The sequence below is a fragment of the Mastigoproctus giganteus genome, chromosome 4, assembly GCF_048544385.1.
Source record: "Mastigoproctus giganteus isolate SK-2022 chromosome 4, ASM4854438v1, whole genome shotgun sequence".
Taxonomy (NCBI): domain Eukaryota; kingdom Metazoa; phylum Arthropoda; class Arachnida; order Uropygi; family Thelyphonidae; genus Mastigoproctus; species Mastigoproctus giganteus.
This window is the reverse complement of record NC_143578.1, coordinates 49,861,763-49,880,457: the sequence shown is the minus strand read 5'-3', so window position 1 is coordinate 49,880,457 and position 18,695 is coordinate 49,861,763. Positions and strand designations below refer to the sequence as shown.

General features: G+C 36.4%; 1 protein-coding gene across 1 annotated transcript in view; it reads right to left on the bottom strand.

Annotated features, from left to right (window-relative positions):
- The window catches only part of LOC150086707 (N-acetylated-alpha-linked acidic dipeptidase 2-like), a 231,043-nt gene that overhangs the window by 17,262 nt on the left and 195,086 nt on the right, over positions 1-18,695 (bottom strand). The window contains exon 17 of the mRNA XM_090371536.1: positions 1,981-2,062. Within this exon, the coding sequence (XP_090227662.1) occupies positions 1,981-2,062 (82 nt within the window). The remainder of the gene's footprint in view (positions 1-1,980; positions 2,063-18,695) is intronic.

Genomic DNA, 18,695 nt, shown 5'->3' with positions numbered 1-18,695 from the left:
ACCTGGTGGGTCCTGAAAATGCTGACACATGAGCACAAAGAAGCCCGGAAACCATCTGTATGGAACTTGTTCAGCACTATGAGAGTAAAGGAGAGGTTTTCCTTTCATGCATAGTCACAGATGACGAAACCTGGGTCCACCATTATGACCCTGAAACAAATAGACAGTCGATGGAGTGGCACCATCAAAATTCACCGTGCAAGAAGAAGTTCAAAAGACAGCCTTCTTTTGGTAAAGTCGTGGCGACAGTGTTTTGGGACAAAGATGGGGTTTTGCATGTGGACTTCTTGGAGTGCACCACAATCAACTCCAATATGGGGAAATGTTGAACCTTAACAGGGTTCTTCTTCTCCATGACAACGAATGATCCTACACCAGTCTTCGCACAATGGAGGCCATTGCAAAACTGGAGTGCAACGTTCTTCCTCACCCTGTCTGGATGATTGTTTCTGACTGTCACCTCTTTGGCCTGCTGAAGGATGCACTCTGTGGAACCCATTTTGCAGTTGACGACCAGCTCAAGCACATCGTTTGCGAAACCCTCCAGAGAAAGAGTGAGAACTTTTAAGGATTGAAATAAAGCATCAGCTCAGATGGTGGAAGTGCATAGAAAATGATGGTGACTTTGTGGAAAAATAACAGTGTGTTTATTAATGATCGAGGATTAATTGATGTAAAAGGCATAGTTGTAGGAATTAAATTTTCTGAGGAAAAAATAGGAGGCATTACTTTTGTATCACTCCTCATAGTTTATGATTTGTGCACTTTACTACAAGGTTTAAAAGATTAAAAGGTTAAAAGTAGCCGCATGCAGAAGTGAAAGTGATTCTTGCACTACTTCTATTAGAATGAGCAACAGCCTGTAGGGTGGGGTTCTGGGGGATTCAGGGACTGGTGGGAGTCATGTTGTTGTTATTTGGTTTTTAGGAGCATTAGCAACTAATGCCATATTGCTCTGGGGATATGCATTAGCACGTCCAAGTATGCAGTGATACAAAGGTTGGCAGGGTTGTTAATGACAGTACTGGCAGTGTGCTACTGCAACAGGATCTATAAAAGTTGAGCAGATGGGCTGAGAAGTGGCAACTGAAGTTTAACATTGACAAATGCAAAGTACTGCATATGGGTAGCAGTAACCCCAGAGAAACGTACCAACTGTGTGGTACTACACTTAGGGTGGTAGAAAATGAAAAAGAACTGGGATTAATTGTGCAGTCAGATATGAAGTTTTCTGAGCAATGCAGACAGGCTGCCAGAGCAGGTCATGGGGTATTGTCAATGATATACAGGAATTTTGTTAGTAGGGAAAGGAGGTGATTATTCCTTTGTATAAGGCAATGGTCAGAGTTAGACCACACCTTGAGTACTGCGTACAGGTCTGAAGGCCTCATTTTAGGAAGGATGTAGAGTTGCTTGAGCATGTACAGAGAAGGGCAACAAGATTGGTGACGGAAATGAAGGGGTCCTCTTACCAATAAAGGTTTAAGTTCAGCAAATTGCAGTGGCTGGAGCCTAGGCACCTGTGAGGTGATCTGATTGAGGTGTATAAGGCCTGGAATGGGTTGAGCACGCTGAATTCTGATGGGATTCTTCCGCTTGCTCAGATTACAAACCTGAGGGGGCATAAATTCAAATTAAGAAATAGATGTGCGGAAATTTGCCTTTAGCCAGCGGGTAGTTGATTGCTGGAACAAACTTCCATCTCTAGTTGTGGAAGTTAATATATTCAAGGAGGAACTGGACAAACATTTAGAGGTAATGGATGTGTGAAATTGTTCCCCCCCCCCTTCAGGCTGATGCCACATAAGTTCATACACTTGCTTTCTTGCGTCATATGCCTCTACTACTATTACTACTACCAGCAGAGCTGTATTGTATTAGAATTTATAAAAGCTGGGAGACTGCCAAATTTGAGGCTATACTGTATTTCAATAAAATAGAGCACATTATTTAAAAACTGTAATATTTGTTGATACTTACTTGTGTTTATCCACAGTGTCAAAGTTATCATGGAAATATAAACAAGCTTTTGAAAATAAATCAGCTGCTTCTTCAACCAGTTCTAAAATGATAGAAATAAACTAATAATAGTTAACTAAATAATAAATGAAATAATAGTTAACTAAATTCATATACAGATTTTGGAATTTACCATAAATTACTGCTTACACTTTACCAATCCACATGATACAGCCAAAGAAATACAATTTCAAGTTGAGCTGAAATTGCTGACTATTTTAATATTGATAATACTGAATGAGAAAAAAATACAGTAAGGAAGGATTGTTTATCTAGATAAACTGCATTCATCAAAATATAATTCATATTTATACTACTTTAAAAGAAATTAACTCACAAAGCAGACAACCTCGAATACTGTTATTTAAAAGATTTATAAAGATGCCTAAGCGTATTAGCATTAGCATTAGTAGAGGCATTTGATGCAAGAAAGCAAGCTTATGCAGCATCAGCCAAAAAAAAAAAAAAAAAAAAGTATCATAAATAAATAAAAATAACCACTTCCACTTCACCCCTCTGTTCGTTCGAAATACCTGTCCAGCTGAGCCTTAAACTTATTTAGGCTATCAACTTCCACGACAAGGGATGGAAGTCTGTTCCACCCACCAACCACCCGCTGGCTAAAGGCAAATTTCCGCACATCTATCCTACATCTGTCTTTCCTCAATTTGAATTTATGCCCTCTCAGGTGATTTTTCTGAGCTAGAGGAAGAATCCCATCAGCATTGAGCATGCTCAAACCATTCAAGGCTTTGTACACCTCTATCAGATCACCCCGCTGGTGCCTAGTTTCCAGACACTGTAATTTGCAAAACTTAAGCCTTTCTTCGTAAGAGAACCCCTTTGTCCCATTCACCAATCTAGTCGCCCTTCTCTGTACTCGTTCCAGCAGCTCTACATCCTTCCTGAAATGAGGCCTCCAGGCCTGTATACAGTACTCTAGGTGTGGCCTGACCATTGCCTTATACAAGGGAATAATCACCTCCTTATCCCTGCTAGAAAAATTCCTATATATCATTGACAATACACCATGAGCTACTCTTGCAGCTCGTCTGCACTGCTCAGAGAACTTCATATCTGCCTGCACCACCACCCCCAGGTCCCTTTCATTCTCTACCACTGTCAGTGTAGTACCACAGAGTTGATACGTTGCTCTGGGGTTGCTGTTTCCCATATGTAGTACTTTACATTTGTCAATGTTAAACTTCATTTGCCACCTCTCAGCCCATCTGCTCAACCTTTCCAAATCCTGTTGCAGCAGCATAGTGTCAGTAGTGTCCTTGACAACCCTGCCAACCTTCGTATCGTCTGCAAACTTGGACATTAAGCCTGATATACCATCATCAATATCATTTATAAATACAGAAAACAATAAAGGCCCCAGTACTGAACCCTGAGGGACTCCACTAATAACATTAGTCCACGATGAGCAGTGTCCATTGATTACCACTCTCTGTCTTCTCCCCCTCAACCACCCCTTTATCCATAGCAGCAACTTGCCTCCAATGCCACACTACTCCAATTTGTGCAGCAGTCTTCCATGTGCAACAGTATCAAAAGCCTTTCTAAGATCCAAGTATATAATATCAAAGTTATTCCCTGCATCCAGTTCTTTTGTGACTGCATCATAGTATCCAATCAAATTGGTCAGGCAAGACTTCCCCTTAACAAAACCATGCTGTGTCCTAGCTATAACTGAAGTCTTGTCTAGATGATCCTGCAGTGCTTCTTTCACCAGTGCCTCCATTAATTTTCCGGGAACAGAAGTTAAACTCACAGGTCTATAATTACTTGTGTCAGCCTTTGATCCCCCTTTGTGAATTGGGGTCACATTTGCACATCTCCAGTCAATGGGTACCTCCCCTGAGTCCAAGGAAGCTCTCATAATTATGGCTAAGGGTTTGCTTACCTCCTTTGCTGCCTCCTTTAATATAACTGGATAGATCCCATCCACCCCAGGTGCCTTTCTTGTGTTTATCTTCAACAATTTCCCCTCCACTTTGCTCTCAGTTATTACAAGATTCTCTAGCTTACTGCTAGAGTTGAATACACCTCTGGCATTCCCCTCGCTGAATAACTCCTCATGTGTGAATGTCGATGCAAAATATTCATTTAGTTTGTTAGCTACCCGAGCAGGGTCATCAACAGTTGACCCATCGATCTCAAGTGGACCAATCTGATTCATCCCCTTCCTTCTAGAGTTTACATAAGTAAAGAACTCTTTGCTGTTTTTCTTCGCATCCCTTGCCAAGGATCTCTCGTAATCTGCCTTCGCCTGCCTAACCTCCTTTGTAACTTGGTTACAGATCAACTTGTATCTATCATAGGCGTCCGTGTCACGTGTTAATTTGTATGTATCCCATGCATTTTTCTTCTCTGCCATATGCCTCATTAGTTCATCTGACAACCATTTAGGCCTAAACCTTGAACAATATTTCTTAGTTGGTATGTAAAGCCTAGTAGCTTCCACGATAAGTTCTTTGAATGCTTCCCATTTTGAATTTGCTGTTGGCAATATCATCAGTTGATCCCACTGTATAGAATTTAAATACTGTCTCAGTCCATTGTAGTCGCCTTTACGAAAGAAATACCCCTTCCCTTTACCCCTAATGGTAGTTACCTCTTTGAGTAACTCCCACTTCAGCACACTGTGATCACTGCCACCAAGTGGTTCATTTATCTGCAGATTCTTAATGCATGAAGAATCACTACTGATAATCAAATCAAGAGTATTACTCCCTCTAGTTGCCTCCCGAACATGCTGATGTAGAAAACAATCATCCAATAAATCCACAAAAGCCTTGCTACTGTGTGAGTGACCAGCCCCCAAATTCCAGTCAATATCTGGGAAATTAAAATCCCCCATTATAAGACTCTCTGATTTACTGGCCCACTCTATTTCTCCGAACAGTTTCTTATTATACTCATCAGAGTCATTAGGCCTATAGCACACTCCTACTCTCAATTTTGATCTCCCAATGCTTATGTCACACCAAACTGACTCGACACTGCACTGTCCAGCGATGTCGACTGGCTTCACTTCCTTGGATTTTATGTGTTTTTTAACTAATAGCATAACCCCTCCTCCCTTCCTATCCTGTCTATCCTTTCTGTAGACATTGTACTCCCCAAATTCCAGTTCTGCATTTCTTATATCTGTGTGACACCACGTCTCTGAAATCCCCACAATATCTGCCTTTGATGTTTTGAGCAATACCTCAAATTCATCAAATTTATTTACTAAACTCCTAGCATTGGTGTACACACAAGTATACATGCACCTGTTCTTTTTCTTAGCTACCCTAACACAACCCATGTGTTTACTTGTACTGCAATGATTCCCAGCAGTCTCTGAAATATCCTGCATCTTATTTTCCAGGCTGCGGCTCATTCCAATAGAAGCAGTGCAAGAATCACTTTCACCTCTGCTAGTGGCTACTGTTAATCTATTAGTCCTTGTATCCCCCCAATCTAGCAGTTTTCCGACCCACCTAACATTGCCTCGATAGCATCAGCAAACATTCTTGCACCCTTTCTATTTAAGTGTATCCCATCCCTGTAGAAGCAGTCTCTCCTGTTAACAAGTACAGACCAGGCTGAAAAAAATTCTACCCCTTGAGCCCTGCACAATCTTTCCAGGGCCGAATTGATTGACAGGGCTCTCATCATATACTCCCTCCTATCGTGTCTGGGCAGAATTGCAGACACTTTCAATTTCAACCCTAATTCACGGCTTTTTTTCATCAGTGACCTGTACTTGTCAAGTAATTCCGCCGGTCTCCTACTCTTAATTATGTAGTCAAAGTATTAATAGTATTATGTAGTCAAAGAACCTGATTTAATAATAAATGGGATAAAATACTTAAAATTTATCAATAATGTTTATACTTTAGCTGAATAAAGAAACAAAAGTAGAAGAATAAAAATTTGGATAATATTTTAGCAGGAATGATATTCAAATTCAAAATTGTTGCAGAAACCAAACAAAATCAAGGAAAAGACAACTTGATACACTTAATACAGTCAATCCATAGACCAACTAGACACCATATATCGTGGTTCAACCTTTACTGAAGGTTTAAACAACTTAGAGATGTAACAAAGCACAGAGTCAAAAACATCTCGACATACCCCCATAACTAAGAACATACTATGGAGTGAAGACTTGGACTTCTGGGATGTGAGAGAGAGAGAGAGAGAGAGAGAGAGAGAGAGAGAGGAGAATATTGGCATTTCAGATGAAGTGTCTCTAGGAGGTTGCTTAGTATTTCTTTCAAGCAACTAAGGTCACAGAGGCTGTCACTGTATTATGTTTGTAAGCTGCATGCATTCTATGACTGGTTTTCTTCGGAATGGGGAACTTTAGTTCCTGTCAGGAAAACCATCCAACCCTTTCCTGGGAGTGACTAATTCTTCAGCAACAGTATAAAAAAAAACCATATTAAAGTTTCTTCTGTCTTGACAGGGTTAAAACTGTCTTTTTTTTAATGGTGTGGAAGAAGAGCGATCATAATCACTGTGCTAGCTTTGAAGGGAATGTGTCTACAGGAGATTAGTGGAACAAACTATAATAAGCAGAAAACAAATGCTGACATAAAGCTGGAACTAAAATAGTCAGATGCTACAAAAAGCAAAATTCTATACAAACAATTATAAGAGTTTGGATACATTCAAGGGATGAATACTATTGAAAGAATTCTCTGAAGTCGGGGGATAATACAAGTTACTTCTATCTAATCACCACCCAGACTGTAATGAAGACATCTTTTAATATACAAATCCTTTTCACTATTTAAAATGAAACTATATAAATTATATACAATTAAAATTCTAAAGAATCCTAAAAATTCAATTTAAATTTTTAGAATTTTAATTGTACATAGCTTATACATTTTGTTTTAAGCAGGGCAAAGAATTTGTAAATTAAAAGACATCTCAATTGTAGTCTGGTCAGTGATTAGATAGAAGAAATATGCAAGAGATGAATAAAAACTGACTAGTAATTTCAAGTATTATAAGAACATGCTGATGGTTAGAGAACTGATGATACATTGAAAATTATTAGGCTGAAGGCTCCTTAAGGAAAGGAAAATACCAGTACTGGTTCTTACAAGGAAATGAGTCAACTCACCATGGAGTGAGGTGAAGCTGTTATTCAGTGAAGGCTCAACTACCAACCAGACAGGAAAACAGCAGCTGATGATGTGGTTCACATTATCAGCAGCACACTTTTGTCTGTTGCTTAGAGATCTAAAGATTAACTATGTAAGTACACCTAATTCTGTTTTGGCACGAACTTTTTTTACACGAATTTAAAATAAATATTTCATTCTCTTTTTACGCGAGTCATTTTGATTTAACACGATTTCTATGAATTTTTTTTTGCCTAAATTCTAAGAAAATTTTTTTTTATTTGTGGCATATTAGTATCATTTGTATATTACACGCACCAATAGATTGGATAACAGCTAGTGTGTGCGTTTTGAAACGCGTGCTTTTGTTTACCAGTGTGTACGTCTAGGTATCAATGAATCATCAACGTTTTGAATTTTTTGCATATCTACGGTATTCGTGCATTGTATCTTCAGAAGACATTTAGTAGTAAGCTCTATTTCAAAGTGAAAGAATCTTTAGTGAAATTTGTGCACATATAAATTTATTAATTTTGCCGATAGTTAATAAATTGGAAGGTTACAAATTTTTCATACCTTTTTTTATTAATTATAACTGAGATATTTTTCTGTAGCCCTTATATAATGTTGAATAATTCGTCTATTACCAAAATGCAAAGGAAAGCGATTTCTTTGGAACTTAAAATTCAAATTTTAGATCATCTTGCAACTGGACAAGGGGCTACGTCTGTAGGAAAGCATTTTGGTGTACATGAAGCTACCGTAAGAACTATTAAGAAAAATGAAGCTGCAATTAGGAAGTCGTTATGTTCTGGAACAAAAGTAAGTGTTAATTCATCATCATATACAAGAGATATTGTCAAGGAAAAAATGAAAAAGGCTCTGGTAATATGGATAGAGGATCAGTCACAAAAACGAGTACCAGTAGATGGAAATGCCATCAAGCAAACAGCACTAAGAATTTACAGACAGATTAAAGAAAAGGAGCCAAGCACTTCATCTCAGTTAAACAGAAAGTATGAATTTTCTGCGAGTACAGGTTGGATGACAGGGTTTCTTAAAAGGAATGCTCTTCATAATATAAAAATTAAAGGTGAAACTGCATCTGCAGATGAATCGGCTGCTAAAGTATTCCCGCAGAAACTTGCAAAAATTATTGAAGATGGAGGATACACTCCTGATCAAGTGTGGAATGCAGATGAAACTAGTTTCTTCTGGAAACGAATGCCGAACAGAACGTATGTAGCCAAATCGCAGAAAACTGTTGGTGGTTTTAAGGTAGCTACGGATTGTGTGACCTTATTATTTTTCTACAACGCTTCAGGAGATCGTATGTTGAAACCACTGCTGGTAAATCGAGCCCTAAACCCACGTTCAATGAAAGGTGTAGAGATCAATAAACTGCCTGTTCACTGTATGGCAAACAAGAAGGCCTGGGTGACCACTACTATCTTTACAGAATGGTTCAACAAATGTTTCGTCCCAGAAGTCAGACGTTATATGAATTTGAAAGGTCTCGAATTTAAAGTTCTTCTGATTCTTGACAATGCACCCGGCCATCCTGTCTTTTAACACCCAAATGTACAAATTTTATTTCTGCCACCTAATACTACATCTTTGATACAACCGCTAGACCATGGTATAATTGCGACAATTAAAACATACTACGTAAAACGAACATTCCAACACGTTTTGGACAAACTGAATGATGAAACACTAACAGTCATTGATGTGTGGAAGAAATTCTCAATTATGGATTGTATCAATCAAGTTGGATTAGCGTTAACTGAATTAAAACCAGCAACTTTAAATGCGTGTTGGAAAGCGGTTTGGCCACAATGTGTAAAAAGCAAAGATCCCATCATCCCTAATACGACCGAATTTCCCAACATCATTACAATGGCACACAAAATTGGTGGAGAAGGATTCGATGATCTATTGTTTGAAGATATTGATGAATTGTTAACCGACAAAGCCCTAAGCGAAGATGAAATATTAGAGGTTGTCTTTGGAACTCCTTATCCCACAGAACGTAGTAATAATGAAGAAAATGATCCTGTTCTAAATGCAGATTTAATAAAAGGTCTGGAACTGGCCAGAAAATTAGGTAATCATTTTGTCAAACATGACCCTAATGAGGAACGCGCTGGGAAGTTTCAACGTGAATTGAAGTTGTTGACAGCCTCTTACAGAGAATTATATAACGGCCTAACCAAAACACGAACACAACGATTAATAACTGAATTCGTTTGTAAAACCAGTGAAACATCAGTACCAGAGGAGACTCGTGCTGATTTTGCTCAAGAGATCACAGAAAGAATTTCATTAATAGAGGAAGAAGACGATGTCCACAACATTTCTAGTGATAGCAGTGATATTCCAGTCGTACGCAAATGTATGCGCCATTTATTATCAGAAAGTGAAAATGAATAAAATCTTGTTATGTGTAAAACAGATTTTTTTTTGTTCATGAAGAATTTTTTTCATTTCATATGCATACAAATTTACTTTAATACATTTTCATTACATATTATTACATGTGTATTTTGTTGTAATAAAATAATAAGCTTAAAACGAATATTTTATGTGTTTTTTTTAAATAATTTTTACTGATTTTTTAGATCCGGAACCAATCTTATTTTCTTCCATAAATACAATGTCTTTTTTTACACGAATTTTTTTTACACGTATTTTTCAGGAACGTATCTATCGTGTAAAAACAGAATTAGGTGTACTCCACAATAAAATTATTTATTCTATCTTAATATCATGTTATAGAACTTATGCTGTTTCCTATGCACAAAGTCATACTGACTCATACATAATGTGAGCTTTACTTTTGGGATTGATCCAGCACCTGAAAAACAATGAAAAAAAAAAAAAAGTTAATAAACATGGGTCCAATTCTGAATGGTTATGAAGCTACTATGGCTATTTGAATTTTAAAAAATGGCTATGGAGTTTTCAATGGTTAAAAATAAAAAATAAATAAGAATTAGCAAACATTCACCTAGTATGAAAAAACCTAGGTATGTGTCTGCTTATTCTCATTTATTATTTTTTTAACCACTGAGAATTCCATAGTCATTTTTTAAAATTTAAACAGTCACAGTTCTAAAACTATTTAGAATGAGACAACACGTATTTACATAAACTCTTTTTTTCATTGTTTCCAGGTCCTCAAAGTATGGCCCACATGTTATAAAATAACCTAAAAATAAAATATAATGACATTATATAGTATAAACCAGAGCTATGGTGCTCAATACGCTCTATGTTGATTTCAATATTTGTAGAAGAATAAGAGAAATTTACTTCAATATGATATATAGAACACTTCCGTATGATACTCTCCAGCGTATCATATAGAAATATTCTACATATCATATTGTGGTAAATTTCTCTTATTCTTCTAAAAATAATGACATTATGTAGCTGCTAAGTCTGTGACAGGACAAGTAAACATGTAACCTATGAGGCTATGTCTTGTTAGTTTACAATTTGTTTTCAAATAAATTTATCTGTATATCTATTTCCTTCCCATTAATTCCTATTAATTGTTTTGTTTTGAATTTCCTAATAAACATGGCTTCTTTAATTTTTCTTTCAATGAAAAAAAAAAAAACCCAGTCCACTTCCCTCTAATAAATTAACTTTTTTACTCTGACCTTTTTCATGTTTTTTGTGGAAAACATTTCTCCTGTTTTTCTGACATATTTTAAATTACGTGTCATCTGTTGTTGGGGAGTGGGTGCTTTCAGGTAAGTAATTGTCCATGTTACTGATAAATTTGAGAATCACATCTATATTATATTTTTTATATATCCTTTTCATAATTTCCCTTTATTCTGTAAATACGTGGGTCCATTTTTTTTTTACGTGTTTCTGTTAACCCTCTGAACTGTGAGCTTTTTTTTGAAATTTTGTAAAAATAAAACTGAACAAAAGTGCGCTGAGAGAAAGATGTAATGTGGTTGTTCCTAATCAATTAACTGACAATAACACTAATTAAACCATATGATTAATTTAAGTGAATTTTATTGTGTAAAAGTACTACATAAAATAAGTTAACTCCCACACAACAGAACTCCCACATAAAATAATTAACTCCCACACAAAATCCAGAAACATCGCCAACTACTCAATAGTTGGCGATATTTCTAGATTCCATATTGAATCCAGTCATCAGGCCTAATCAGGAAAGATTTGGTAGTTCCTAAGTCTTCACTCCGTAAAGTTAGGGACAGCTGACAAATATTTTCCGATTAAGCCTGGTGACAGCATTCAATAGGGAATCCAGAAATGTTGCCAATTATTAAGTAGTTCTACTATGTAAGAATTAACTTACTAACTTTTCACAATAAAATTAACTTAAACAAATCACGTGGTTTAAATTAGTCACATTTACATTTGATTAATTAATTTATACATAAATGATTTAAATTTGATAGTATGAACCAGAACTACAGAATGCTCAATACGCAGGCGTCTCCGTAGCCAGGTGGGAAGGAGCAGCAGTGCGTAGTACACGCTTCTTGATTAGACCGGGGTTCGAGCCCGTCACCACCAAATATGGAAGATGCGGAAAGGTCAGGGAATGACCACCGCATATCCCGGAGCAATATGGCCTTAGTTGCTAATGCTCCAAATAACAAAAAACAACAACAGCTCAATACGTTCTACATTGATATCAATATTTGTAAAAGAATAAGAGACGTTTACCTCAATATGATATGTAGAACACTTCCATATGATATTCTCCAGAAATTAAAAAATTGAAAATCTTACATTACAGTAAGAAATAATTAACAATAATTAAAAATCAAATGAACACAATTAAAAATCAATTTAACCCAATTAAAAATTAAGTCAAAAATTAATTTAACGAAAAAAAATTGCAAAACGATTTTCCTTCCTGAAGCTGATAATGCTTTTCGACTGTATGTCGTGATCACAGGAATGAAAATTACTGAATAGGGGTGAGCATGGAACTCAAATAGGGGTTATTTGTCTTTGCGCATGCGCGTAAAGGACCACGAGTCGGAGATTAGATATGGCCGGCAAACATTAACAGAATTCTCATGTAATTTTAATTTCAATGGTTTCTGCAATTAATAGTCTTGTTTAATTACGTTGGACACAAGTATTTTGGCCTCGTTAAATAAAAAAGTATGTTTTTCATTAACGAAAAGGCTAATTCTGACGCTGCTGAACGAGAAGCACGAACTGAGGCCGCGTGTTGATTAACACGAAAATTCAGAGGAAACTGCGTAGAACCCTGATAAGACGAGTCGTAATCACCACAAGAAACATTGTATACTAGGTCATTTATTTGTGTTGCGAACAAAAAAATACACCAACCAACAATAGTAATATCAAAAAATACTTTATTTCTGTCCCATATGTTGAACAGTGGCACAAACAACTTAACAGATTCTTTAAAGATACTGAATTTAAAATTGTAGCCATGCCAATTACACACTATACTGAAGAATCGCTTAGTCCTTTCCTCTTTCACAACACAAATAAATGACCTAGATCATGACTTGTCTTATCAGGGTTCTACGCGGTTTCCCTCTGAATTTTCGTGTTAATCAACACGCGGCCTCAGTTCGTGCTTCTCGTTCAGTAGCGTCAGAATTAGCCTTTTGTGCTGTTAATGAAAAACATACTTTTTTATTTAACGAGGCCAAAATACTTAGTGTCCAACGTAATTATACAAGACTATTAATTGCAGAAACTGTTGAAATTAAATTACATGAGAATTCTATTAATGTTTGCCGGCCACATCTAATCTCTGACTCGTGGTCCTTTATGTGCATGCGTGAAGACAAATAACCCTATTTAAGTTCCATGCTCACCCCTATTCGGTAATTTTCATTCCTGTGATCACGACATATGGTTGAAAAGCATTGTCAGCTTCAGGAAGGAAAATCGTTTTGCAATTTTTTTTCGTTAAATTAATTTTTTACTTAATTTTTAATTGTGTTCATTTGATTTTTAATTATTGTTAATTATTTCTTACTGTAATGTAAGATTTTCAATTTTTTAATTGTTTTTGTTTTAATTTTTGGAGAGCATCATATGGAAGTGTTCTACGTATCATACTGAGGTAACCTTCTCTTATTCTTTTACATAAATGCTTTAAAATATTAACACAATCTTATTTTTGGCTTTATTGCCCAACATTAGAGTAAACTTATTGCCGAAAATCAAATCAGAATTTTAAAAAATTCATAAAAATATTGTAAATAAAACCCATTGTTACTTTTTTTTTATGTAATATTATCCTCTACATCTATTTAATATTACTTGTTTCAGTTTTTATCAAATTCTGGATCTGAATTGCACAGAAATTCTTCAATTTTGGCATTTGTAAGCCAAAATCAAAGAACTGAGGTCAACAGGTGGAATCCTCTCTTCCAATTTTCAAAGTTATTTTCCTGCTGCCATCTATTATAAACCTTGTATGCAATTAGAGTTGGAAATACAGATAATAACAGATGACAGCGAGTACTGGAAATATTTTAAGACAATTCATGAATTAAAATATTGTTTGAAGTGACTTTCAAAATGTAGATCGATCCACATTCCTTTTTTATTTAATAAGGTGATTAGAATTAAAATCTCTCTCTTTCTCTCTCTAACACACTCAGTCTGTTTTTTTATGATATATTCAATATATTTATTCAATGAGAATTTTGAAAAGTTTTTGACCTACCATATATTACATCATTTGAAAATAAAAATACATAAAATAATCTTAAATTACAAACACTGATATACATGTAACCCAATTTTTAGAGTAATATCTTAAAAATTATTTATTTTTTAAATTTATAAAAAAGACATATCCACCAAAATCAATAAATTCACAAAGGAAGAGAGTTTGGTAGTAATTAGATATTCTACCCCATCCCCTTTTAAAGAAATTCCTGGGAAGCAAATCCATGAGAATATGATGAAAGTCTTCACAATGATTATTCATCATGTGGTATCATCAAAAAGAGAGGAGAACCCAGAGTCACCAAAATACATTTGGTTCTGGATGATCCAAATAGTGACATTGTTTTTGGCCTATTCTAAAAGATCATCATATTGGGTTAAATACAAATCAAAGACATCAAATGTATCTTGTGAACATCATACTGTATTTTCCACGATTTACCTATGATTCAGAGACAAACAACAGACTATGGAGTAGCATCACCATCTATTAAGGTGATGGCATCAGCTTTTTAGGAAAAAAAAAACAGTGAGATTCATTGATTACCTTCAAAAGAATACACCCAGTTACAGGTAAATATTATTCTCCCTCACTTCTGAAATTTCATGAGCAATTAAAGGACAAATGTTGTAGGAAACTCTCTAGAGAATTCTCTTCCTGCATGGCAATGCACTCAACCACAAGGCTGATGTAAATGTGGAGACATTAAACAGTTTAGGTACTGAACTGTCATACTCATTGTTTTCTTTAGATATGACCTTTTCAGATCACTCATCAATCAATGACTTCCTGCACTTCAGAACAAGATTATATCTCCACTGCACATGGTCTCCAGAAACAAAGCAACAGCCATAATGATGAACACTTAGAGAAGACAACAGCCATTTTTATAACTTGTTTTAATTAGAGTGACTGGTATGTGGAATGCATACATTAACTACTGGAAAAACCATTACTCAGAAATGGGTAGGTTACAAGAAGAGCTAATAACAAAAAAAAAAAAAACAAAAAAAAAAACAATCCATTTGCAATGTATTTTTTTGACCTAATCTCTAAAAGCTGATGAATGTCCTCACATATAAAACAATCTATATAGTAAGGACAAGAAATTATTTCAAATGCCCTAAGTATTGTGACAAAAGAGTCAGAAACATATATATACCAAATGTACAATGAGCAGTAAATAAATAAAAGGTATTTTGTATTAGTAGTGGCAATGATGCAAGAAAGGAAGCTGTATTAAAAAAAAACCCAACGATAACCTTCCCACATCACCTGCCCATCCCTTCCAATAGTTTACCTAGTCCTTCCTTGAATTTATTCAAACTACCCACTTCCACAACAACAGTCAACCACCTGCTGGCTGAAGGCAAACTTCTACATATCTATTTGGCAGCCTTATTTCCTCAATTTGAATTTATGCCTCATCATGTGTGTAGGCTGAGCAAGAGGAAGAATGCCATCAACATAGGTTTTCTCAATCCAGTCAAAGCCTTAAACACCTCAATCAGATCATATCAAAAGTGCCTAGTCTCCAAATGCTGCAATTTACAGAACTGAAGCCTTTCTTAGTACAGTGACCTTTTGTTCCCATCATCAATCTTATTGCCCTTCTCTGCACCTGTTCCAGCAGACCTACATGCTTTCTAAAATGAAGCCTCCAGACCTGTAATGCAGTATTCAAAATGTGCCCTAACCATTGTCATGTTCAATGGGATAATTCACCTTCTCATCCACGCTAGCAAAATTCTTGTATATTGTTGACAAAACTCCATGAGCTGTCCTGGCAGCTTATCTACTGCTCAGAGAACTTCATATCCGACTGCACAATTACCCACAGGCCTTTTTCATTTTCCACCACCTGAGCAGGGTACCACACAGACGGTATTTTACTCTGAGATTACTGCATACCCATATGCAGTAATTTGTATTTTTCAATATTAAACTTGAATTGCCATTTCTCAGCCCATCTGCCTAATTTTTCTAGATCTTGGTGCAGTAGCATACCTTTATTACTGTTATTAACCACCCTGCCAATCTTTGTTATCATCTGCAAACTCAGACAATAAGCCTGATATATCTTCACCAATATCATTAATAAATATAGGAAACAACAATGGGCTCAGCACTGAATCCTGGGGGAATCCACTAATAACATTAATCCACTGATGTGGATTAATGTTATTAGTGTCCACCGATAAGCACTTGCTGTCTTCTCCCACTCAACCACTCCTTTATCCATAGCAGTAACTTGCCTTTAATGCTAAACTGCTCAAATTGGTATAGCAGTCATTTTAAGTACAATAGTATCAAAAGGTTTCCCAAAATCCAAGTACATGATATCAAAATAATTTTTTGCATCCAGTTCCTTTTTTATTGCATCATAGTAAAAAAGGATGCAAAAAAGTAGGGTATCACACAGATGGCATTGTACTCTCAGATTACTGCTACCCATATGCAGTAAATTGCATTTGTCAATACTGTTATCAATTTCACAGCATCCAATCAAACTGATCAAACAAGATTGCCTCTTAAGAAATCCGTGCTGTGACTAAAGTAGAACTGCACACCTGTCTAGATGGTCTTGCATCACTTCTTTAACCAGTGACTCCATTATATTCCTTGGAACAGAAGTTAAGCTTACAGGTCGGTAATTATGTGTCAACCTTTGATCACCTTTTTAAATTGGGGATACATTTGTATATCTTCAGTTTACAAGGGCCTCCCCTGAATCCAAATATTCTTTCATAATTATAGCTAAGCAAAGGAGGTAAGCAAACCATATGGCTATGGTTTGCTTACCTCCTTTGCTGCCTACCTTAATATAATTAGACAGATCCCATCCAGTCTAGGTGCCTTTTTTATGTTTGGGTTCAACAATTTTTCTTTCACTTTTTTTTCAGTTATCTCAAAATAATTTAACTCCCTGTTAGAATTTGATAAACTTCTGGCATCCCTTTCTCTAGAGAATTCCTGATATGTGAAGGTATATGCAAAATACCTATTTAGTTTGTCAGCAACTTGAGCAGGGTCGTCAACAGTTAAACCACTGATATCAAGTGGACCAATGATTTATTCCCTTCCTGCTACTGTTTACACATAAGTAATAAAGAAGTAAAAGTAATAGAGAAGAATGTTGCATATTGTAATTGGCTTGTTTCCAATTCTTTAGTTTCATTTTCTACCTACACCAAAGCTCACAACAATTGTAAAGCAGTTATTAATCAGTCCAAACTAGATTTTGAACTGGCTAAGAGTACAAAACTTGCTTCTTGCCCTAATGGTAGCCCAGAATTCTGGTCTCTTGCCAAAGCTATTGGCCGCAACCTTTGCCCATCTCTGTTGTTGTTATTTTGGTTTTTAGGAGCATTAGCAACTAAGGCCATATTGCTCCTGGGATATGCGGTGGTCATTCCCTGACCTTTCCGCATCCTCCGTATTTGGTGGTCATGGGCTTGAACCCTGGTCTAATCAAGAAGCATGTGTTATGCACTGCTGCTTCTGCCCACCTGGCTATGGAGGGGCCATTGCCCATCTCTGCTCCCACCTCTGTCAAAACCAGATGATTCTGTTGTCACTTCAGCCAAGGATAAAGCTGAGCTGCTAGCATTCATTTTTCTTCCAACTCATGTATTAATGATCTTGGTAAAACACCTCCCACTATTCCCAACATGCTCCATTCAATGCCTCCTGCGGTCTTCCATCAAAAGGATGTACAGAAGAATTTTGACAAAACTTGATGCTCTGAAAGCTCCAGGTCCTGATGGTATTTCTCCTCTTGTTCTCAAAACCTGTGTTCCTGAACTTACTCCTGTTCTTTGCTGCCTTTTTTTTCACTTTCTTATTCCAAAGGTGTTTTTCCTTCTGCTTGGAAATTTGCTCATATCCAGCCAGTTCCTAAAATGGTGACGAATCCCTCCCATCCAATTATCGTCCCACTGCAATTACTTCTACCCTTTCTAAAGTAATGGAGAAATCAATTAACCTCCAACTCTTAAACTACCTAGAAACCTTCTGTCTGATCAATGATCGCCAGTATGGATTCCATCAGTGTCGATGCACTGGTGATATTCTAGCTTATGTTACCCATTTATGGACAAATTCAATGGAAAAGTCTGGTGAAACACAAGTACTTGCTCTTGACATCTCAAAGGCTTTCGATCATGTTTGGCATAAAGGTCTTCTAAACAAGCTTCCATCTTATGGTTTTCCAACTGTTTTTTGCAATTGGTTATCCAGTTTTCTCTCTGATCGCTCACTGAGGGTGATGGTAGATGGCTCTCTGTCTTCTAACTTCTCCATTAATGCTGGTGTCCCCCAAGGTTCAGTTCTTTTCCCCACTCTTTTCCTCTTGTATATTAATGACCTTCATCCATTGCCCACCGGAAATCCTATCTATAGTTTTGCCGATGATAGCACATTGCATTCCACTTTCCAGTTCGAGAAACCTTGCCCTGCCCGATCAGCTTCAACTTCTCGAATATCTGCTACCAATTCCTTAAATGCCAATCTTCAGGTAATTCTCCAGTGGGGCAAAGAAAACTTAGTTGATTTCAATTCTTCTAAAACTCTGTCTTGTCTTATATCTTGCATAAAGGATTCTTCTGCTCCTATGCTTATCTTTGGTGACACTCCAATTTCTAGGCAATATGATATATCTCTTTTGGGGATTACCCTGACTTCTAAGCTCTCTTGGCACAAGCACATTAAAAATATTGCTTCCTCTGCATCTAAAAAACTTGGTTTTCTCTTTTGTTCTCAGCGTTACTATTCTTCCAAACAGTTGTTCACTCTGTACAAATTGCAAATCCGCCCTA